The sequence below is a fragment of the Canis lupus genome, chromosome 9, assembly GCF_011100685.1.
Source record: "Canis lupus familiaris isolate Mischka breed German Shepherd chromosome 9, alternate assembly UU_Cfam_GSD_1.0, whole genome shotgun sequence".
In the NCBI taxonomy this organism is placed as follows: Eukaryota; Metazoa; Chordata; class Mammalia; order Carnivora; family Canidae; genus Canis; species Canis lupus.
In genome coordinates, this window is record NC_049230.1 from 54,117,070 (window position 1) to 54,140,423 (window position 23,354).

The 23,354-nt window shown below is 48.0% G+C and overlaps 1 protein-coding gene across 1 annotated transcript; it reads right to left on the reverse strand.

Moving 5' to 3' along the window:
- Positions 1-1,041: 1,041 nt before the first annotated feature.
- Positions 1,042-7,221, reverse strand: TOR1B (torsin family 1 member B). The gene is made up of 5 exons (XM_038546059.1): positions 7,023-7,221; positions 6,177-6,442; positions 4,044-4,219; positions 3,283-3,410; positions 1,042-2,949 (listed from the first exon to the last, which is right to left on the reverse strand). Exons 1-5 carry the CDS (start codon positions 7,219-7,221, stop codon positions 2,708-2,710), a joined length of 1,011 nt encoding a protein of 336 aa, XP_038401987.1. The 3' UTR covers positions 1,042-2,707.
- Positions 7,222-23,354: the final 16,133 nt, after the last annotated feature.

Here is a 23,354-nt window from a genome sequence, read left to right on the forward strand (position 1 = left end):
CCTCCTTAATCTTTAAGGGCGTCCAGGCCTCCTAAGGACAGCTGCAAGTGTTGGGTCTTTTTTTTTTTTCTTTTTTAAGATTTTTTTATTTATTCATTTGAGAGGGCGAGGGCATAAGATAGGAGGGTCAGATGGAGAGGAGGAAGCAGACTCCCTGATGAGCAGGGAACCCCATGTGGGGCTCAATCCCAGGACCCCAGGAATCATGACCCGAACCGAAGGCAGAGGCTTAACCGGCTGAGCCACACAGGTGCCCCAAGTGTGGGAAGGTTTATATAGAGCAGAAGTTGGCCTGTTGGCCTGTTCCCAGGAGTCACAGATGGGGCTAATTGTTTTGAGAGGCAGCCCCAGCACCTGAGAGCCCCTAGTTAGGGAACACAGGAGTCCCCTGACTTAATTCAGCAAGTTCAGTCTTTGTAGATGAGGCAGTACAGGGTGGAGCAGAAACTGCACCAGGCTGGGAAGCAGACCCGGAAAGTTCTGTCTCAGGACTTGAGCACCTTCAAGTGACAAATGAGGGGAAGAGGTGAGATGTTGAAGAGGGTTTGAACTTTCTAGAAAGTAGCTGGCTCATCCTCAGGCCTGGAATAGAGGGTTGGTATTAACGATTCACTCACAGGTAAGAGGCCAGGTGGAGTGCGACCGAACTGATACCTGGTTAGCTTCACTAGGACTTCACTTTACCAGTTCTAATTTTTTCGTCTGAGCCCAGCCTTGCTTGGGTTCAGAATGTCAGCAGGAAGTCATGTTTTCCCACTGCCTCAATTTCCTTCCTGTGTTAATCTTAGGAGAAAAAACTTACTAGGAAGAAGCTCCACGTGGCATTTTCATCCATGGAAATATGGTGAACCCATCACCTAATCCAATGTAACTGTGTTTGGCAATACCAGCCTTGAAGGTAAATACTGACATACAGACTACCTGCCAGCATATCCGGGGCGTGGCAAGCCTCACACCACACCCTGACAGCCTTTATCCCAAGCTCAAACTTTTCAGAGCTACCAAATAAACTAGAGGGAAAAAATGTTTGCAAGGAACGTGTCACATGATAAAATTTAGGCTTTATTTTACAGTAGGTCAATTCAAGTTCTTGTCTACCTCTTACATGGGGTGAGGGAGGCTGGGCTGTCAGCCATGACCTCTTCGGGTTACAAGTCCAAAGGTGGCCCACACGTGGTGAATTGCGTCACTATGAACAGGGAAAACCTGGTCTTGCCTGACCAGATACTCACAGGGTTACGAAAGAAAGTAACCCGGCTCCAATGTAAGAACACGTTCTAAAAATTTTAAGCCTGAACTTGGCATTTTTAAAAGACTAAATGTGACCCTCTGTAAGGCACTCCTGTGTCGTAAAGATGTGCCTTCTACATCTTACATATAAACACACTGCACATTGTTCTGTGGTCACATCACAGCTGTGACACGTAGACAACAATTCACATGGGCTGGAATCCATTTTATTTCTGGTGACCAGGGCAGTCCAGCCTGCCACTGCCATAAAGGGTGTTCTCAGCAGAGGACACCCAGGACCCGCTGCTTCACACTGACCTTGTTCAATCTATAACAGTGACCAGGTATTACCACGCATTTAACGATAAAAATGTATAGTGTTTCTGTTAAAGAGTTTCTGATAAAGGAATAGGCAATTATTCCTTTTTTGTGTATGTCCTTCACATGTTTTAAAATAAGCTATGTCCTGTATTTTTCTATTATCTGAGATTCACAAGTAAAAACATTATAAAAAAACAAACATATCCTTGAAAATTCCAGCATTTGTGGTGTACGATACTTACACTTCTTTGGCAATGCAGAATCTGCAAGCTGACCACTCAGTGGCACATGTCATCCATGAAGACTGAGTGTGTCCTATGGATTTCAAATGATTCTCTAAAGTGAGAGATGGCCCCAGGCATAAATTATTACAGACAATTCATCATGGGAACCAAGACTCAAATTCAAAACCAACAGTCCCATTCTGATTTGACTCTTAATAATGATGACAAGTGGTTGGGGGCAAATCTCGAAGTGACTGAAGTTCAGGAGAAGTGGTACAAGGAAGGCTGAGATCAAAACCAAGGGAGAGTCGGCAGAGGAATTCCAGGACCAGCCAGAGCAAAGAACAGACAGGCCTGCTGCAGAGGCCTTGGATGGAGACCCCACAGCACAGACAGACAGGTCACCTGGTCGAGAATGCTCTGTGTGCAGCCCACATCCCCACCGGACACTGTCCACCTGAAGGTGCCACCGATTTCAACTGAGATACGTCAAGCCAGTGAACACTCTCTGTGCAAAGAAACAGAGAAGGTTTTCAGTAGATGCAAACTGACTGCTCCACGGATTGCGGCAGGGCCCTTGACTCCCTGAGTTAGAGCAGCAGCTTCTGAGGTGTGGGTACTGTGGGGTCAGAACCAGCTCTACGTCTCACACAGCTTGTTTGCAAGGCACTTCCTCAAGGTCAGCAAGGAGGTGTGTGTGTGGGGGATGTGTTTTTAAAAGTTCATCTTCCACCGCAGTTAACAGACGGATTGCTGTCAGCTCCAAAACACTCAATAGATTAGTGTCTTTTCAAAATTCAACTCTTAGAAACTTCTACATCCCGAAAGTCCACAGGTGCAAATGTGCAAACCCCAAAGAGGGCTCCAAAGTGCTTCCATAAGGCAAGACTCTCGCTCAGCTCCCAGCGGCCTCTTACTCCACTTGAATGAGGTCAGTGAAAATCCAACCGTGACTGCACAGTCTTGCAGCCCTTGTCTGAGTAGATTTTCTCGCTTTTGGGGAAAAATGTCATTTCCTCTGCCACTCTGGTGACAACATCCTCATCTATGGCAGAACCACGGGCCCTCATTTCTGCCCGTACACACATCTTCACATGTCTGTACTCCAGGGGGAGGAAGGGGATAAAGTAATCGATGAGGTTCCTATCTATCAGTCCGCTGTGCCACAGGCCACCTGCAAAGCAAGACACAGCTGGGTCTTCCCATCATTGTCGCTGTCACCCAGCCAAGCTCACTGCTCTTACAGGGCCCACTCTGATCCTGATCCACAGTGCATTCTTCATGCCTATACCCCTCCAGATTCTCTTTTTCTCAAGTGTGTAACAAGCCTGGTAAAAGGACTGTCAGTTACCCCCTGCTAACTGGCTTCTATTATAGAATGCTGGAAGATTAAGTCCCTACTTCAGTGAAGACAGAGGCACATGGATTCGGTGGCTTTGTGGAAGGTTTAAAGAAAGAGGTGACTCTGCAGGGAGGGCTAGGGGGCTCCTCAGCCTGGGAGACTCACTGTGTTTATTGTTGAAGACGCCGACAGACAGCACGGGTTCCAGGTCCTTCAGCTGAATGTCTTCCCTTTTTCTTCCCGCCCGCCAAAAGTCAAGGGCAATCTTAGTTATGAGGTCCCCACCTGCATTGCTGAATTTGCCAAAGTAGCAGAGTAAGATTACATACTAAGATTCTGTGTCTGATCAAGAATCATACCTGCTCTTGGGTTTATTCTTAACTGAGGAATATTTACTAAGTGTTCCTGGAAAAGGACAAAGTAAGCATCTGCCCTTACAGAGCTTGAAATCTGCTTTTCCAGGAGCACCTGGGTGGCTCAGTCTGTTAAGCGTCTACCTTCAACTCAGGTCATAATCATGGGGTCCTGAGATGGAACCCCACATCAGGCTCTCTGCTCATTTGGGAGCCAGCTTCTCCCTCTCCCTCTGCCTGCTGCTCACCCTGCTTGTGCACCCTCTCCCTCTCAAATAAATAAATATTTTTAGAAAAAGAAATCTGCTTTTCCAGAACTTGCCGCATAATGCTGTCTTTTGATAACCCTCAGAGGCATGTGCAGGTAACAAAATCGCCTGTTACCAGCAGTATCTAATGCATTTTCTCCTGCCCACACTCCATGCCATGCCAATAATAGCAACCCCAAAGTAAAAGTCAGCAATTCACTTTTGCCAGCTACCTTTGTCCCTGGGCAACAGAATGCCAGGACCTCCTTCTAGCACCGGGAGAATGAATGGCTTCTGTGCCCCTGAGAAGCCACATCCCGCTGACCTGAGAAAGATGAAGATGGCCTTCCGGAAAGACACGCCATCAACCTGCTCGTAGTAGTCTAGAAACGGCTTGATTGCATCGATGATTCCAGGGTGCAGTTTGTCCATCTCATCAAATATGAACACAGAGCTCGCACATGCGCTCACGTTACCCCGAATCCATGCTTGTAACTGGTCCTAGACCAACCATAAAAGAAAGAGGATGCAGAGGCTCAAAGGCTGTGGCTAGGGGAGAAGCACAGCACGGTTCCTCATGCTCTGCGAGATGACAAATTCGAGCTCTCTGGGATTTCAGTAAGAGCTTGGAAAATGCCCCCTAACGTCCATTCACTGGGTAACAGCTTTTCCGGAACTTTATCTATAAAAAGTGGAAACTGGCAGATAGGTGCTAAAATGCAAAGTTGTTTTTTTTCCCCACCCTAACTCAAATGGTTTGCTAAATGTTACTTTTTAAAGGTGTAAGAGCAAGAAGCATGGATATTCATCAGTTCACTGTTAACCAGCCCATAATTTTAGCTCACTGTGGCCTGAAATCTCAAGTTCATTTTAGCAGACAGACTGAGGAATAAGAAGCTGGACTCAGGCTTGCAGTGCCCTCAAGCTGTGCCTATACCGATGCAGGGAACAAACTGAGCTGGCATTCCATGGAAAGCATTTGTTCCTATGCTTTCCTGAGACAAAGATATCCAAGCAACAAGCCCTACACCCCAACACATGAAAGGCTCCAGAGGCACCCTCATCTATTTACTGTTTTCCTAGAGATTCATGAAAGAATTCAGGAAACCAAAATTATTTCTTTTCAGCAATTTCCCAGCTCAGTTTGTGTGGCAAATAGCCACTGTCATTTCCTTGTTCAGTTCAGTTTGTTTCTTATCTAGGTCCCCACCTAACACTGGGGCTATTAACCTTTATAAGAACGAAGGCCACTGAAACAAGAACCCTACTAGACAACTTAATAGAAATTAAATGTAGAAATAATATCTCAAAAGGAAGAATGATCATAAAGGGTCAATTCTGCGAGGCTTTCATTTGACAAAAGAAAGCAAAAAAAAAAAAAAAGAAAAAAGAAAGAAAGCAACACCAAGGATTTGGATGGGAAGAACAAAGGAAATAACAGCTACTGAGGGAAAAAAAAATCCTCTAGTCTACAGTGCTAAATGCAGAGTGTTAACTACAGACACTGCATCATAGGTGGGAGGCTTTCATGAAGCCATGTCAGAACAAATCATTTAAGACTGCTCCATGTCAGGGGCACCTGGGTGGCTCAGTGGTTGAGCGTCTCCCGTTGGCTCAGGTTGTGATCCCGGAGTCCTGGGATTGAGTCTCACATCAGGTTCCCCACAGGGAGCCTGCTTCTCCCTCTGCCTATGTCTCTGCCTCAATCTATGTCTCTCATGAATAAATAAAATCTTTAAAAAAAAAAAAAAAAAGGGATCCCTGGGTGGCGCAGCGGTTTGGCGCCTGCCTTTGGCCCAGGGCGCGATCCTGGAGACCCGGGATCGAATCCCACGTCAGGCTCCCGGTGCATGGAGCCTGCTTCTCCCTCTGCCTGTGTCTCTGCCTCTCTCTCTCTCTCTCTGTGACTATCATAAATAAAAATAAAATAAAATAAAATAAAACCTTTAAAAAAATAAAATAAAAAAAAAAGACTGCTCCCCTTCCTTCATCAAGGGCTGGGACAAGAAATCTGAACACGTTCATTCATTGTAGAACGTGGTTACTCTGCAAACCCAGAGTTGGTGAGCTGGGCCCAAGTTTCTGATTTCCCACAAGGCCAGAGGGATAAGGAGCAAGTGCCCTCGCCTCTCTTGGCTCAATCTTTTAATGGAAATAAATTCACCTGTCCCACTGTATTATTTTGTAATCAAATGGAAAAAAAAAAAAAAGTCGTGGGAGAGCTCTGCAAATAGCAATACCTGTCCCACTGTATTATTTTGTAATCAAATGGAAAAAAAAAAAAAAGTCGTGGGAGAGCTCTGCAAATAGCAAAAGGTTACTGGGGGCAAGTGTGCCTTAACTCAATGGGGCCTGGGACTACTGCAGTGCAAAAAGAAGCAGCAGAGGCCGGAGTTAGTGAGCAGGTGGCCCAGACCAGTCCAAGCGGCCTGTGGATAGGATAACACGATTCTCTTGCCTGGTACAGTTTTATCTGTTGCTCGTGAGGGAAGTGCAGAGTCGAGACAAACAAGTGGACAAAGTTACTCTTCAGGCCTTTTGAGTGAAGATTTTCAGCCACAATTTGGCTGACAAAATTCTTGCCCGTGCCAGCCCAGCCATGTAAGGAAAGAGTCAGCGGTTTCTTGGGATTTTTGTTGTTCTTGAAGCCAGTCAGCGCCTTGAGAATCACCTCTGTGGCCAGATGCTGCCCAAAGAGCTTCTCCTCTAATTCCAGCTTGAGGGCTGCAGGAGCCAGCCGGAGAACAGAGAGAAAAACACACATTAAACAGGCACCAGAAAAGCAGCACTTTCCCCAGCTGGCCAAAGCGAAAGGCACATATTAGTAAGCAGTTCAGCAGGGTGCCTGCCAAACCCCAGGGCTGGCCCGGAGGCAGATGCCACTTCCACGGATGTCCTCCTTAATACTCCAGTGTCTGATAAGGAAGCTAAACGTGTTCATTCATCCAGGGATGAGCCCTCTCTTGAGTGACCTGCATGCTATTCCCCAGACACCCCTGCTGGCTTGTAAGAAAACCAAGGGCCACGTGTGGGCTTTCTGGGCAGCCGCTGCACGTCTGAAAACTACTTAATAGGACTGCCACGGTGCAGAGAGCTGGGCACGCTGCTCTCAGCTTCTTCTTACTGTACTCGCAGGGAATCCGAGGCCTGCAGGAAGGAGGCTGGGCGGAGCCCCACGACCGGGAGCATGGATCTCAGAGGGCACGGCTTCCAGGGCTGCAGTCCGGACCGAGGCCCCGTCCGTCCTCCCGCCCGCCCGAGCTCCGGGGGAGCGCCGCGCCCCTCGCGGGCCGACCCGCCCTACCCGACGCGTTGAGCCGCTGCTCCTCGAGGCAGCACTCGGCGAAGCGGCAGAACAGGTCCGTGTAGGACAGGTAGCCGGTGAGCGCCGACGCGGCCGCGATGGCGATGCCCACGCTGATGGGCTCCAGCCCCGCCACCGCGCGGGCCGCCAGCAGCAGCCCCACCGCCGCCGCACGTCCGGGCCGCGCCGCCCGCCGCATCGCCCCGCTCGCAGCCCGCCAGCCTCAGCGCCGCGCCGCCCGCTCACCGAGGCGCCGGCCGGACTTCCGGCCCCGGCACTTCCGCCCCGCAGGCCCACCCACCCCTCGGCGCGGCCGCGGCCTGGGGGCGGAGCGGGGGCGGGGCTGTGCGCCGCCATCTTTGTGCGTGGCGCGAGCGCGGTCCAGGGCCTCGGCTGTCGTGAGCCCGGCCCCGCCCCCTGGCCCCGGCCCCGCCCCTGGCCCCGGCCCCGCCCCCCGGCCCCGGCCCCGCCCTGTTCTCACCGCTCTGCGCCCTGCCTTCTCCGCGCCCCACGCCCGCCTTTGCCAGCCCTTCCCCTGGACCGTAGTGACCCTCTCCACGAATGCCCACCTGCCTGCCTCCTTGAGACAGCTGCCCTGCGCCCTGGGCACCTGGGCCCACCCCACCCCGGGAGGCACCACGACTGCGGTCCCCGGCGCACAGTCCGGCCCAAGCCCGCTGTGCCATTGCTCCTGCTGCGAGGCCCGCCCCAGCCGGTGCCCGGGGGACAGGGGGACGCGGCGGTGAAGGAGGGGGGTGGGCCCTGGCCGGCTGGAGCCCCGGGGCCGTGGAGCAGCGAAGGAAGGCTTCCGTCTACACTGGGGATCCAAGGAGTCGGTCAAGAAGTGAGGAGTGGGCCGTCTACACAGAACAGAAAGTGCAAGGGGCGCCTGGGCGGCTCAGTGGGTGAAGTCTGCCTTCCACTCAGGTCTTGATCCCGGGGAGGCCCTGCTCAGCGGGGAGCCCGCTTCTCCCTCTCCCTCTGCCTGCTGCTCCCCCTGCTTGTGTTCTCTCTGTCTGTCAAATAAACAAAAATCTTACAGAAGAAGAAGAAAGAAGGAAAAGTGCAATTGGGGGAAGTATTTCACGTGCATGAGGCTGATGAGAATGAGGATGCGGAGCCAGCAGATACTGGAATGGGAAGGCTGCAAGTGCTGTAAGGAGTCCGCCCCCTGTTCTGGGGACCATAGGGAGCCACAGAAGGTTTCGCACAGGGAGCGGCGTCTCACACAGAGATCCCTCTGGCTGTTTTGTTCAGTAAGGAAGCTGGCCCAGGCTTTGCTGAAATTAGCTGAGTTTACCCATCAGCTAACCTTTCAACAGACGTTTAATGAACACCAGCTCTGTGTCAGAATGCCATATGCTGGGGATACAGCAGGAGCAGGGCAGACAGAGACCTGTCTCCACAGAGCTCTCGGTCTGCAGTGAGGAAGCCAGACGAGCAGCAGATGGGTTACATCCAGTGTGGTCTGTGCTGTGATGTAGGATGCACAGAGGAGGCACCTCACCCGGTCTGCAGCCTGGGGAAGGCTCCCCTCCATGTCTCAGTGTAGACCTGAACAATGGAGTAACATTGCTGTGGGGTTAGATTCCATTGAATTACACTAGAAGAGCAAAGTAACAGTATCATCTTAAGATGTTGATACAATAGACAGGAAATCGGGTCTTCTGTAACCATTTAAAGTTATGATGAAAATTTTCAATGTCAGTCTAAAAATGCACAGGAGTATGTGTGAGCAAAAAACATGTGACAACCCCTTCTGGAAAGCATACCCTGCTTGGTAGTCATTGGCTCTTCATCCTTCATGTTAGCTCTGCATTGAATTTATGTAGTTGGTGCCTCCCTTCTGGATTAGCAGTGGCTAAGAAAGGACTTATGTATGGATCCAGAGCTTGGTTCTCTGGCCAGATGGCCTCCTTCCTTTCCACCATCAGCCTCTTTGTTGCCACATCTTCCCTGTCTCCCCACTCTACAATCCTAGCCTGCCCTGAGGCTCTCTGCTAGACCCCTTCTTTCTCCCTCCTCTCTCCCTGGGTGAAAGGCCCCAACTTTCTCCCTCAAGACCCTGCATCTGGCTGCACACTGGATATCTCCATTTGGCTATTCCCCAGACATGTCAGCACCCATAGAGTCAAACAGAAGCCTTAATTGTTTTCTGCAAACATGTCCCTCCCCCCATGGTCCTTATCTCAGGAAGTGGACTCATTTCCAGCAGTTGCTTAGACCCAAAGCTAGCACTTGTCCTGGATTCTTTTCTCCCCCAGCCCCCACTTCTAATCCATCAGCAGGTTGCTGACCTCACGTCCAAAACCTATCCAGAGCTCCTCAGTCACCATCTCCATCTTCTTGGCCACTCCTAGTCCAAGCCTCCATCATGGATGGCCACAGTAGCCCCCAGGGAGTCCCCTGCCTCTGCACTTGTCCTCTCTGATCCATACTCCCCATGATAAAAGGGACCGGTGGCGTTTTCACAACAAATTGGATCTTGTCACTCCTTTGCTCAACCTGTCAATGGCTTCCAAAAGCCCTTAGGAAAAAAAACACCCTTTGTATTCCGATCTCACAACCCCTTCCCTCTCCTGAGCAAGGAGACCCCTGTCCTCTCTGCCTGGACTCTTGCTTCAGAGTCTCACTTGGTAAAGAACTTTCAGGCCTCAGCTTGAAGCCCACCTGCCTCATCTAAAGGAACCCCCACTTCCACCACCAGTGGCCTACTGCCCCTATCACCCCAGTTGTGTCCTTTTCTATTGTCTATCTCTCACTCTGGACTAGAACTTCAGGAGGACAGTATCCGTGTGTTCTGTTTCTCTAATTCTCAACTGTGCCACATACACAGTAGGTGTTCAATAAATATGTTTAACATTCAAGTATCGCATACTCTCTAATAGGGCAGACTCTGATCTGAGGGCTTGGGATGCCACTATGGACTAAATGTTCTCATCCCCCAAAATTCATATTCTGAATGTGATGGTATTAGGAGGAAGGGTCTTTGGGAAGTGGCTGGGTCATGAGGATGGAGCCCTTAACAGGAAGATGTTAATAATACAGGAAATTGGGTGGGAGCTGTATAGAAATTGTCTGTACTATCTGCAGATTTTCTGTAAATCCAAAATAAAAGGTTTCCTTTCTTAAAAAAAAAAAAAAAGCAGTTTTGTGTGTGCTCCTATCTGACCATCAGTGATATTGTAAAAAATCATCATCACAGAAGCTTTAATTCTTCTTAAACTGAAGTTGGTCTGTGAAAGTGAGTAAATTGCACTTCATGGGCAGAAATGCTCAAAAGACCAAATGCAGCATATGTGAAATGGATAAACTATTTTATATCCATGAAAAGAAGGGAGGATCCCAGGTGTGGGTTGTGCAGGACACAGTGGCGGGAGCTCTGGGTCCTTGATGCTCTGGCACTGTCCTCATGAAAAGAGAATCTGATTGGCCCAACCTGGGTCAGGTATCTCGATCTTGTGTCTACTAACCATGGGCAAGGGTGTTGTTGTGCCAGAGCAGCCCCCACTTTGTACTATTTTACATATTTCTATGACATTATGTTTCCCTAAAAATGTGAATATTTCCTGACTTGTCCTTTGGTCATTTATCATGAAGTTGGACACTGGAATCCATCCATGGCAAGTGGGAAGATGGCCACAAGAGTAATGGCCTCAAAGCCCCCTCCCAAAGAGCTTGCTGGGGTCCAAGATGCATTGGAGCCCCAGGAGTGGATATAGCAGAACCCCACAGTTGCCCCCCAACTAATAACCATGCTGATACTGCTTTGCATTCCACTCCTGCTCTTTTAAAAAAGTTTAAAAGTTTTTTTTTTTTTTTTAAGATTTGATTCATTTATTTGACAGCAAGAGAAAGAGCAAGAGCACACACGAGCAAGGGGAGCAGTAGGCAGAGGGAGAAGGAGGGAGGAGGAGGGAGCCACATGCAGGGCTTGATCCCAGGACCCTGAGATCATGACCTGAGCTGAAGGCAGATACTTAACCAACTAAGCCAACACAGACACTCCAAGAAATTTTAAATTTTTTAAGTTTTATTTTTTTAAGATTTTATTTATTTATTCATGAGAAACAGAGAAAGAAGCAGAGACATAGGCAGAGGGAGAAGCAGGCTCTCTACAGGAGCCTGACATGGGACTCTATCCTAGACCCCAGGATCATGCCCTTAGTCAAAGACAGACACTCAACTGCTGAGCCACCCAGGCGTCCCTAAAATTTTTTAAGTTGTCCCATAAAATAACTTATGTAGGTTGCCTAAGTGGCTCAGCAGGTTAAGTGTCTGCCTTCACCCTGGGTCATGATCTCAAGGTCCTGGGATCAACCCCCACATTGGGCTCTCTGCTCAGGAGGAGTCTGTTTCCCCTTCTCCTTCTGCCTCTCCCCCTTGCTCCTGCTCTCTCTCAAATAAATAAATAAAATCTTTTTTTTTTTTAAGATTTTATTTATTTATTCGTGAAAGACACACAGAGAGAAAGGCAGAGACATAGGCAAACGGAGAAGCAGGCTCCAGGCAGGGAGCCTGATGTGGGACTCGACCCTGAGCAAGGGGCAGGTGCTCAACCGCTGAGCCACCCAGGCGTCCCTAAATAAATAAAATCTTAAAAAAAAATAAAACAACTTATATATTTCAAATGGACAAAAAAATACTATCATATACTGTATCTTAGGATACATTCCCTTAGAATGGGAACTTCCAATGCTCTGAGGTCTGTAAAATATACCTAGAAACTTAGCTTCTATAGAAAATGAAGACTGTGTAACTCAGATCAGGGGGAAGGTAGTGGAAGCTTATGGTTCTTTTTTATTAATTGCTGTAATACTGTCCTTCGGTGGCTGAGGGAGTTCCATATTTTTTTAAGACATCAATAGACACCAAAGCTTTTGTAGGATACCTTTGATGCTACGCGAACTCTGCCATTTTGCTGGCATTGATATGGCTCTTGGGTGGCCACTCCATTAGAACTACTACTCCATTCATATTCATTTTTGTTACAAATCTTACAAAGGGGAGTGATTCTGGGTATTTAGATCCTCGTTCTATCCTAAGGCTGTATGTTCTGTTTTCATAAATTTCCCAAGCCTGTGCTGGCTGCCATTTCATGTCACTGTAACTGGAAGCCGGCTGCCTTCTTCACCCTCCACCCATCCCCTGGCCCTCATGTTGTACCATTCCCTTTACTCTTTCTGTCATCGATCTGTTGGAGTATTGCCTTCAGTGTTTAAATTGTTGGTCAAAAGCATTCAAAAGCACCAGTTTGACTCCTACAGGCTGTCATAAGTTGAAAGAGCGACCAGAAAAGCCTTGGAAGGTGATTCTGCTGGAGGCAGGGCTCGGCCCTCTGGTTTCCCCGCGGGCTGAGATTTTCAGGACCACAGACAGCGTCCCTGGTCGCACCTATTTTTCCAGAGAGTTTTGGGTTTGACTGCCCAGAGAGGTGTCCCTACCGGATAGACTGGGTGGGGCTCGGCCGGGCTCTGGGAAGACCTGGGGAGGGAAGCACTAGAGGGTGCTCGTGAGCTGCTGGTCTGAGGACTCAGAGAGGCCCATTCAAATCTTGACTCTACCACTTACCACCGCTTCGACCTTCAGAAGGTCACAGAAAATAATGACAACCAAAAGAGCTCAAAAGCCCAGATTATTTAAAATGCCAATGTTTACATTAACCCTTGTTCTCATCCAAGTCTTATCAGTGTATATAGTGCACAGTGTTTTGTTGTGCCCAAGATTGCGAATCCGAGAAACCACCGAGGAGCCGACACCCATGCAAGTACACAAGGGTTTATTAACAAGCTCGAGCTTGGGTCCAAGTGTACCCGACACAACGGAGCAGGGACTTGGACCCCGAGGTGGGTTCCAGCTTAGTTTTATGGGCTGGTCTAGGGGAGCTCCAGAAGGGGTGGAGGAATTTCTCAAGTTCTGTTTACATTCTGATATGGGGCTTTCAAGGGCATTAAGCTCTGTTCTCATTCTAATATGAGGCTTCCTGCCACTGGCATTGAGCTGTTCTCATTCTAATATGGGGCTTAACTGAGGTAAAGTTCAGGTCTTATTCACTAGGGCCTGAGATGGCTGTACCTGTGCTAACGATGAACTTAAGGTGGAATGGCCTTAATTTTCTCGGCCTCCACAGTTTGGTGTGCTCCTTCTCTTGTTTGTTATTTTGCATACAATGATACCCATTTTGTTTCTAGGAAATCTTACAGCTATAGAACATTACATATGCTTTTATTTTTTAATTTTTTAATCTTTAGAGATTTTATTTATTCATGAGAGACACAGAAAGAGAGGCAGAGACACGGGCAGAGGGAGAAGCAGGCTCCATGCAGGGAGCCCGATGCAGGACTCCATCCCAGGACCCCAGGATCACAACCTGAGCCAAAGGCAGATGCTCAACCACTGAGCCACCCAGGTGCCCCTGCCCTGAGCTTTTTAAAGGCCCAGGTGCAGTTTGATGAGTTTTAACATCTGTATACTCTCACAAAACTATCACCACAATCAAGACTGGGACCAGCACCCCCAGAAGATTCCTCTTGTCGTTTTGTCATCCTTCCTTCTCATCCAGCCCCCCATGTCCCTCCCCTGTCAGCCACTGATTTGTTTTCTATCACTGTAGATTAGTATGCTTTTCATAGAATATTGCATGTTTTAGAAATAACATGATGTATTATTTTGTTTGTTAAATGCTTTACACTAAATGCCAGGTTCCGGGTACATTAAGTTATTATCTCATTTAATTCTAAAGCAACACTGTGGGACACCTGGGTGGCTCAACGGTTGAGCATCTGCCTTTGGTTCAGGGCATGATCCCGGAGTTCCCAGGATCCAGTCCCATGTCGGGCTTCTTGCATGGAGCCTGCTTCTCCCTTCCGCCTCTCTCTCTCTCTCTCTCTGTGTGTGTGTGTGTCTCTCATGAATAAATAAATAAAATCTTTAAAATAAATAAATAAAGCAACCCTGTGAAATAGCAGTGGAAATCTCCATTTTATAGGTGAAGTTGAGATCCAGAGAGGTTAGCTAATGTGCCTGGGATGCTTACTATAGGAGTAGAAAGTGGTGGAACCAGCATGGACACTCCACTCATCCGGAGCTCCCTTCCCCTAAGCTCCCACCCACCGATCTGCCCCTCTCTCTCCTTCACCAAGCAGGAGACAAGCTACCTAGGTTCAAATTCTGCTTCTGCTATGACCATGTGTATGACCCTGGGCAGGTTACTGAGCCTCTCCAGGTGCAGGTTCCTCATTTGTAGAATGTTTGTAACAATAGTGTCTTCTTTACAGGGTTGCCCTCAGGGTCACTTGAGATGATGAGTGTGGGGGCACCGTACTTGGCTTGGGCAGGATGACTGAATACGGGGTCATGGTGTGGGATGTAAGTGCAGCCAGACAGCCGTGCAGTGCACGACAGGAACCAGGGAGGCAGTAAGGAGGCCTTGGTGTGGGAAACAAGACTTCTGGGAAGGTATCTCCTTGATATCTTGAACTCCTGGACTGCTATTGTCTGTTCTGCTCATGTTGGAAATGTGCTCTTTTCATCTTCTAGGGGCCAAAATCTTCCTGGGCACTGTGCCTGCCTCCTCAGGATTCCCAGTGAGTAAGAAAGACTTGGTGCCACCCAGCAGGGCTCCCATCTGGTTGTGGGAGTCGGCACATCCCAGCAATTATAATTTAGCGTTGTCTGTACCATGGCAGGGGTAAATATTTCCCGTTTCCCATTTATAATCCCTTGAAACTTTTATTTTATTTTATTTGAGAGAGAGAGATCAGGAGAGAACACAAGCAGGGGAGGGGCAGAGAGAGAGGGAGAAGCATGCCCCACAAGGAGCAGGGACCCTCCCGCCCCAGTGCAGAGCTCAATCCCAGGACCCTGAGATCATGACCTGAGCCGAAGGCAGATGCTGAGCCACCCAGGCACCCCCACCCTTGAAACTTTTTTCCTCCAAGTTCTACCAATGTCACTTAAGACCAAACAATTGCCCCATGGACAGTTCTTTATGAACACAATATTATTGAAAAACACCCAAGGTGTTGCTACTGCTACTACTGAAGCTGATCTGAAGCTCTGTCTTCCTTGTGCTTACACATACCACTCCAGCTCCTCACTATAGTTCCCTGACCAAGTGCCACCTCCAGTCCCCCAGTCAACCACAGAGAGATGACCTAGGGCTGGGCTGTAGAATGACTGGCCTGGCTTGGAAACCCAGCCACACCACTGGAGGCTGTGTGTCCTCCGCACTTATTTCCAGTCAAGTCTCAGATATTTACTCATGGGTTCTCTGCAGAATGTGTTTAACCCAAAGCTGGCTTCTTCTCCCTCTGGGTCCCCCTTTTGACCTCCCATGGATGTGGGCTCAAGGTCTGCCAACCTTTTGTTAGGCAAAACATGACAGGCAAAGGAAATCTGCTGCCTAGATGGATCACGCACCTCTGAGGTCCAAACCCAACGTTAGAGAAGATGGTTCATGGATGGCATCCATAGGGGCTATCGGTGTCGAGCTAAAGAAGACTCCAGTGCTGGTTTAAGCAGCAAAAGGAACTGGATCATCAGGCTGACGGAGACTCACAGGACCTCCCCTAACATGCAGAGGTGCTCAGGGCCAAGGGAGGGACTTGAGTCATGTCCAGAGTGCCTGCCTCTCCCCCTCCTTCTTTTTCATCACCTTCCTTCTGTGCATCTGCTTCATTCTCTGCATAGCACCTGGCTTTGTGTGTGCTGTTCCAGACACCCAGAGACCACACACTCACTGACTTCTTCTCTCCTCTCCACTCACAACCCCAATTCCAAATTCTCAGGGAAGAGGTTTGATTGGCCCAGCCTGGGTCAGATGCCCCCCAATCCAGCCAGCTGTGGTCTGGGGTGGGGACAGCATCCCCTGGTATGGCCCATGCAAGTGAGGAAAGGACTGCTCCCGAAAAGGGATCCTCCTCTAGTGTGGATCTCCTGGTGCCCTCCAGCACGATCCCTATGCCTGCCAATCATTCTCACTCTGTCCAACAGCCCTGCTCAGCACCATTCCAAACCTAAGTCCTTTCATTCATTCACTCATCCAGAGGATTCTTTCTTACTCAGCCTTTGGTTCTACTCAGACCCTCAACAGATTAGATGAGGTCCACCCACATGGAGGGGGGCAATCTGCTTTACTCTTTACTCAGTTTACTGATTCAAGTGTTAATTTCACCCAGAAACTCCCTCACAAACACACCCAGAAATAATGTTTAACGAAACATATGGGCACCTCATGACCTAACTGAGCTACACATAAAATTAACCATCAGACCCTTCAAAATAGACCAAGGGTGACCCTTCTCTTTGCACCCTTCGGGCTTATGATAGTGCTTTGCACATGGTGGGGAAGGGGGTGTCTTGTCAAGAATGGCAAAGGGGCTCAGATTTCACCCTGCTTGCAAGATCCCATGCTGGCCTTCCAGCTTCATAGGGGCTGTCAAAGACATGAGCTTTCTAGGCCAGAGATGGGGACTTAATTACTCATGGCACAGATGCCAATAAATATATGTGAAATGAATGAACGGTTGGATGCTCTGCAGTTCTCAGCTACATAACCAGGAAATAGCAATCACCCCGATCTTTTTGGGGAGCAAGAGCTCCCCTCTGAAGTCAGTTAAAGAGATAAGAGAGAGGACAAGACCAGTTTGGCAATACCTGGCAAAACTGAAGATGTATGTGCCCTGTGACCCAAAAATTCCACTCTTCAAGCTTTCATCATGTTATGGCACATGAAGAAAATGAAAGAGGGACGCCTGGGTGGCTCAGCGGTTGAGTGTCTGCCTTCAGCTGAGGGCGTGATCCTGGGATCCAGGATCGAGTCCTGCATCGGGCTCCCTGGATGGAGCCTGCTTCTCCCTCTGCCCGTGTCTCTGCTTCTCTCTCTATCTCTCTCTCATGAATGAATAAATAAAATCTTAAAATGAAAAAAGAAAGTGAAAGAACGAGTACATCCCACTGGGATCAGTGGAGGGGCTGCTGGATGAGGGGACTGGGGTCAGGGCTCTGGCTGCCAATTGCCCACCTGCAGCCCATTCATAGCATGGAGTCCCAAGTCCTAATGGGACTCACACCTGTGCACAGGAAGCACACTTGAGGATATTTGTTGAGGCTCTGTTTATAATATTAAAAATTGGAAGCAAAACTAATTTTCCATCACTAGGGGAATGGATAAGCAAACCATTGTCTAGTCCTACAATGGAATATTACGTGGCAAGTAAAAATGGATGAGCTTAAACTATGTGTACAAATGTCTGTAAATCTCAGGAACTAGAGTTGAGTGAAAAAGTAGCAAAAGGATACAGCACAGCACGCCATTTATTTACATATTAAAAATGCACATGTGCTCCAACTTCAAGTTATACTACAAAGGTGTAATAAAACAGTTTGGTACTGGCACAAAAATAGACACATAGATTGATAGAATATAAAACCACAATTATATGGTGAATTAATCTTCAACAAAGGAGGAAAGAAAATGCAATGGTAAAAAGATAGTCTCTTCAACAAATGGTGCTGGGTGAACTGGACAGCTACATGCAAAAGAATGAAACTGGACCATTTTCTTATACCACATACAAAAATAAACTCAAAATGGATTAAGGACCTAAATGTGAGCCCTGAAACCATAAAAATCCTAGAAGAGAGCACAGGCAGCAATTTCTCTGACATTGGCCATAGCAATATTTTTCTAGATATGTCTCCTGAGGAGCAAAAATAAACTATTGGGACTACATCAAAATAAAAAAACGTCTGCATAGTAAAGGAAACAATCAATAAAACTAAAAGACAGCCTATAAAATGAGAGAAGATATTTGCAAATGACATATCTGATCAACGTTAGTGTCCAAAGAACTGATACAACTTGACACCCAAAAACCAAATAACCCAATTTAAAAATGGGCAGAAGACAGGACCAGACATTTCTCCAAAGAAGATATCCAGAAGGCCATCAGATACATGAAAAGATGCTATTTCAGCAGCACTCATTACCAGGGAAATGTAAATTTAAAAAAGTGAGGTATCAACTCACACCTGTCAGAATGGCCAAAATCAACAAGGCAAAAGATGACAAGTGTTGGAGATGTGGAGAAAAAGGAACCCTCATGCACTATTAGTGGGAATGCAAACTGGTGCAGCCACTATGGGAAACAGTATGGAGGCTCCTCAAAGAGCTAAAGATAGAACTATCCCTACAATCTAATAATCATACTACTGGGTATTTACCCCCAAAATATAAAAACACTAATTCAAAGGGATACAGACAGCCCTATATATGTTGCAGCATTATTTATAATAGCCGAACCACAGAAGCAGCCCAAGTGTCCATCTATTGCTGAATAGATAAGGAAGATGTGATACACACACACTGTGGAATATTATTCAGCCATAAAAAAGAATGAAATCTTGCCATTTACAACAATCTGGATGGATCTAGAGAATATTATGCTAAGCGAAATAAGTCAGAGAAAGGCAAATACTATATGATTTCACTCATGTGGAATTTAAGAAACAGAACAAACAAGCCAAGAAAAAAAGGAAACGGGGACAAACCAAGAAACAGACTCTTGACTATAGAGAACACACTGACGGTGACCAGAGGAGAGGTTGGGGTGGGGTGGGGTGGGGAAATAGGTGATGGGGTCAAAGAGAACACGCATCATGATGAGCACAGAGTAATGAATTGTTGAGTCACTATATTATACACCTGAAACTAATATAATGCTGTATGTTAACTCTACTGGAATTAAAATAAAATTGTAATAAAAAATGCACATGTGCTACACATTGTTTATGGATCCAAGTACATCTAAAATAAAAACAAAAGATGACAAGGAATTGATACACTCCAATCTCAGCATAGAGATGACTTTTGGGGAGGAAGACCAAAGGGATGGGGCTTGGAGCTTTCCTTTTATGAAAGATACAGAGAAGGGGCACCTGAGTGACTCAGTGGTTGAGCGTCTACCTTTAGTTTAGGTCGTAATCCCAGGATCCTGGGTCTGGGGTCACTGCTTCTCCCTCTGCCTGTGTCTCTGCCTCTCTCTCTGTGTTTCTCATGAATAAATAAATTAAATCTTAAAAAAAAAAGATACAGAGAGCTGAGGGAACTATGATGGTATAAAGTAGCATCTGTTACATCTGGGCTGGTCTGTTCTTTCCTTCGATGAAATAGTTCATGATTAAATACGAGAGTTAGAGTGGCCTCCAGAAAGGCAGCCTGAACACAGCTGGAGAATCTGGCAAGCTGAAGAATGCTGCTCTTTCTGCCCAGGAGGGAAGGGCTAGAAGGAGTGAATTTCCTCAAACCCTGCCTCACCTGAAGGGAGGCTGAGGGAGGCTGGTGTAGTTCCCAAGTCTGGCCACCAGATGGCGCCAGCAACCCAGAAGGGGGAAGAAGCAGCTCTCCCGAGCCCGCCGCGGAGGGAGGCGGGGGACGTATCTGAGAGCAGGAGAGGCAGGTAGAGGTAGAAACCCGCACCCAGGTAACAAAAGGCCTGCTGGCTGACGCAGCAATACCACTCAGACTTCTGACTCCTTGAAATTACCCAAGATGCAGTTCTTCGGCCTTACAGGTGTCAGGTCAGCAAGGGGTCCAGCTCCCACCCCCATGCCTGCTGGTATCATCTCCCTCCCATCCACTGAATGATCCAGAGGTGTATAGGTACCCTCTGGAAGGTGGAATGATCCGCTTTTAGTCGCAAGTGTCTGGACTTTGGCATAAAGGCCCTAAGTCCACATCCTGGCTCTGCTTCTGACCAGCTGTGTGACCTTGGCTGATTAGTCTTAACCTCTCTGGGCCTCAGTTTTCCCATCTGCCAACTGGGGGCAATAATAGTAGCTACCCCGGACTGTTATATGGGTTAAATGTGATCACACACTCGGAGCCCCGGGCACATAGTAGGCCTTTACTGAACGGAAGAAACATTAGGTACTAATGCTCACACCATTCTAAAGCAAGTCGTCCCTGGGAGCAAGGACGGGGTGTCAAGCCAGCAACACAGTGGACAAAGTTTAATGCTTTCTGGAGGGGTAAAGATATCCCCAAGCACCCAGCCGGGGAAGGAAAGTCGTTGGATGTGTGATGATCATGTACAAGGAACAGCTGGAAACCCTGCACTTCTTCGGGGCGGGAGGTGGGGGTGGTGACACCATTCTCTCCTTTCACTCCTTACACAAGTGTTTAGAAGCCAGCTTCCTGTGTAGGCCCTGGGACACAGTGGTGAGTAAGCCAGACTCTGCCCCTCCCCCCCCCCCCCCCCCCCCCCCCCCCCCCCCGCCCACCTCCCCGCCCCCGTGATGCATGGCCCAGCTGGGGCAGAGCAAATGTGTGAGGCTTTGGGGGCAAAGGATGTGAGGTTGAGGATAAGATCATGAGTCCGAATCATGAGGCCCTATATGACAGGCAGGCCTTTCAAAAAGAAATCTCTCTGAAACAAAGCAAGACAAAACAAAACAAAACAACAAAACACAATTAGTCAATATGACCCAGCCCAGTGACATTTTAAAATAACATCAGTGAGGCGTATTTGCATACCAAGTTCACCCTTTTCCTGTGTGCAATTTAGTGATTTTCAGCAAATTTACCAAGTTGTGCAACCATCCCAGTGTTAAGTCATTTTATCTCTTCAGTATGCTCCCTCTTGCACATTTTCTGTTGTTTCCTGTCCTCACCCCCAGGCAACCGCGAATCTACTTTCTATCTTCATAGCTTTGCCTTTTCTGGACATTTCACGTAAATAGGTCAATAACATATGGTCCTTGGTGTTCAGCGTCTTTCCCTGAGCACACTATTTCCAGGGGTCATCCACGTCGTAGCATGTATCTGTCGATTACTACTCTTTATTGCTGAATAGTACCCCATTATAAGGACATTTAGGTTGTGTCCCATTTCTGTCTGGTACATCAAATTTTAACCCTGGGGGTGTGGGGGGTGCCTAGGTGGGTTAATCAGTTAAGTGTCTTCCTTTGGCTCAAGTCATGATCTCAGGGTCCTAGGATAGAGCTCCTGGCTCAGCTCAACTTCCTTTGCCACTCCCCCCACTTGTGCTCACGCTCTCTCTCTCTCTCTCTCTCTCTCAAATAAATAAATAAATAAATATTTTGCAAAAAAAAAAGTTTAACCTAAGGCCAGTGAGTGGACTTCACACAATCTGTCAGTTTCTTGACACACAAAATGAGTGTGTGTGATTTTTCTGGGAGAAGTTCTATAATTTTCAGACTCTCAGAGGGTACCGTGACCATCCTCCCATATAGAGAAGCACGACTCTGGACTAAGTGAAGTTGCTTCAGTGAGGTCAGTCTAAATTAGGTGGTGTTCTTTATCATTCTGGTCAAAGAATGTGGGCCTCTGTGTGGGGACCCTGCTCAGAGTGTTTCCTGGTGGAAGCTGGAGGACAGTGGCCAGCAATGACCAAAGTGACATGATCCTGAACCAATGCCCAGGCTGCACCAGCCCAGTAAGGATGCAGGTGGGTGCTTCTGGAAGTGTGCTTGTACCAGTTCTCCCTGGGAACAGCATTAAAAAAAGAGTGTCAGGGTTGGGGATCCCTGGGTGGCTCAGCAGTTTGGCGCCTGCCTTTGGCCAGGGTGTGATCCTGGAGTCCCGGGATCAAGTCCTGCGTTGGGCTTCCTGCATGGAGCCAGCTTCTCTATCTGTGTCTTTGCCTCTCTCTCTGTGTGTCTCTCATGAATAAATAAATAAAATCTTAAAAAAAAAAAAAAAAAAAGAGTGCCAGGGTTCCCAGGCTAGCCCACCACGTATGTTCACACCCAACTGTATGCCCCAGGGTGATACAGGGGAAAGAGAGGAGAGTAAAGCTCCCAACACCATCCCAAATGCAACAAGAAAGCAAGAGCCTCCTTCTTAGAAAATTGGTAGCATTTTATTTTTGGGGAAAAATCTGAACCTACAGAAAAATAGAAAGAATACTACAGTGAATGCTCACGTGTCCTTCACATGGATCCACCCAATATGAATGCTCTGCCATTGGGCCACATCTCTATTCCTTTCGCTGACCAGTTCGAAAGCGCTTTGCAGACATCACTAAACTTTAACCCTGAATCCTTCATTGCATATTTCCTACTTTTTTTTTTTTAAGATTTTATTTATTTATTCACGAGAGACACAGAGAGAGAGGCAAAGACACAGGCAGAGGGAGAAACAGACTCCATGGAGAGAGCCTGATGGGGACTCAATCCCAGGACCCCTGGATCACGACCTGAGCCAAAGGCAGATGCTCAACCACTGAGCCACCCAGGTATCCCACATATTTCCTGTGGTTAAGGACAACTGTAAAACCATAAACCACTACCCTACACAATTTAATTTCAATATAATATTATCAATAATGCAACCCACATTCAGATTCCCCCAATTACCCCAGTACTGTCCTTTAGAGGTTTGTTTGTTTTAATCCCAAGATCTAGGGGATCCCTGGATGGCTCAGCGGTTTAGCACCTGCCTTTGGCCCAGGGCGCAGTCCTGGAGTCCTGGGATTGAGTCCCACATCGGGCTCCTGGCATGGAACCTACTTCTCTCGCCTCCTGTGTCTCTGCCTCTCTATGTTTATCATAAATAAATAAATAAATCTTAAAAAAAAAAAAAAAAACAATCCCAAGATCTAATCAAGGACTAAGTCTTGCATTTGGTTGTCATGGGAAGCCAGATTTGGAATTGAACCAAAATTAATGAAAATTGCTAGCTTGTGTGAGAAGTTGAAGGAGCCAGGCACCTGAGGGAAGAACTGTGCACAGAGCATCTCGGGGAACTCTTGGAACAGCCAGGTGGGGGCTGCTGCCCACATTTAGAGGACAGGTGGGGGGTTGTGTCCTAATCATAGAGCTGAGCTGCTATCACCCCAGTGTAGTAGAGCCTTGCTCCGAGTCCTCAGGCTTGAGAGTGGGGGAGCCCGGATTTGAACCAACTCTAGCCAACTCTGAGCACTGCGACGCTGAAGCACTGGCTTCACAGCTTGCTTTGCTGACCCTGCATCTCTGTCCCATCCGGGGTGCTGTCCTGTGCCCACTGTGCTCCACATGGCACCAACTTCCCTCCAGCCCAGCTCAGGGTTTGCAAACACCAACACCTCTGTGACAGGTGGGGGTGGGATCAGGCCGGGATGGGGGGGCATCCGAGGCGGGGAGATCGCAAGGGTAAATACAGCAGGTGGGACGCCAGGACTGAGAGCAAACCAAATGCATGATCCAGAGGCACCGCTGGGGCGAAGCCAAGACGCAGGGCCCCAGGATGCATGGTTCTGGGCACAGGGCTTGGGCCCTGGCTCCTTGCAAGGTTTCCTAGGGGTGGTAGGCGGGCATCTCTCCTCCATC

What these genes read in the sequence shown, in the direction of transcription:
- TOR1B (XM_038546059.1), bottom strand. Translation starts at nt 7,221, where the DNA reads ATGCGGCGGGCGGCGCGGCCCGGACGTGCGGCGGCGGTGGGGCTGCTG. An exon ending in AACAGATAAAACTGTACCAG is followed by an intron (nt 4,220 to 6,176) that starts GCAAGAGAATCG and finishes TGGTTGGTCTAG; the next exon opens with GACCAGTTACAAGCATGGAT. An exon ending in GCCATCTTCATCTTTCTCAG is followed by an intron (nt 3,411 to 4,043) that starts GTCAGCGGGATG and finishes TGGCAAATTCAG; the next exon opens with CAATGCAGGTGGGGACCTCA.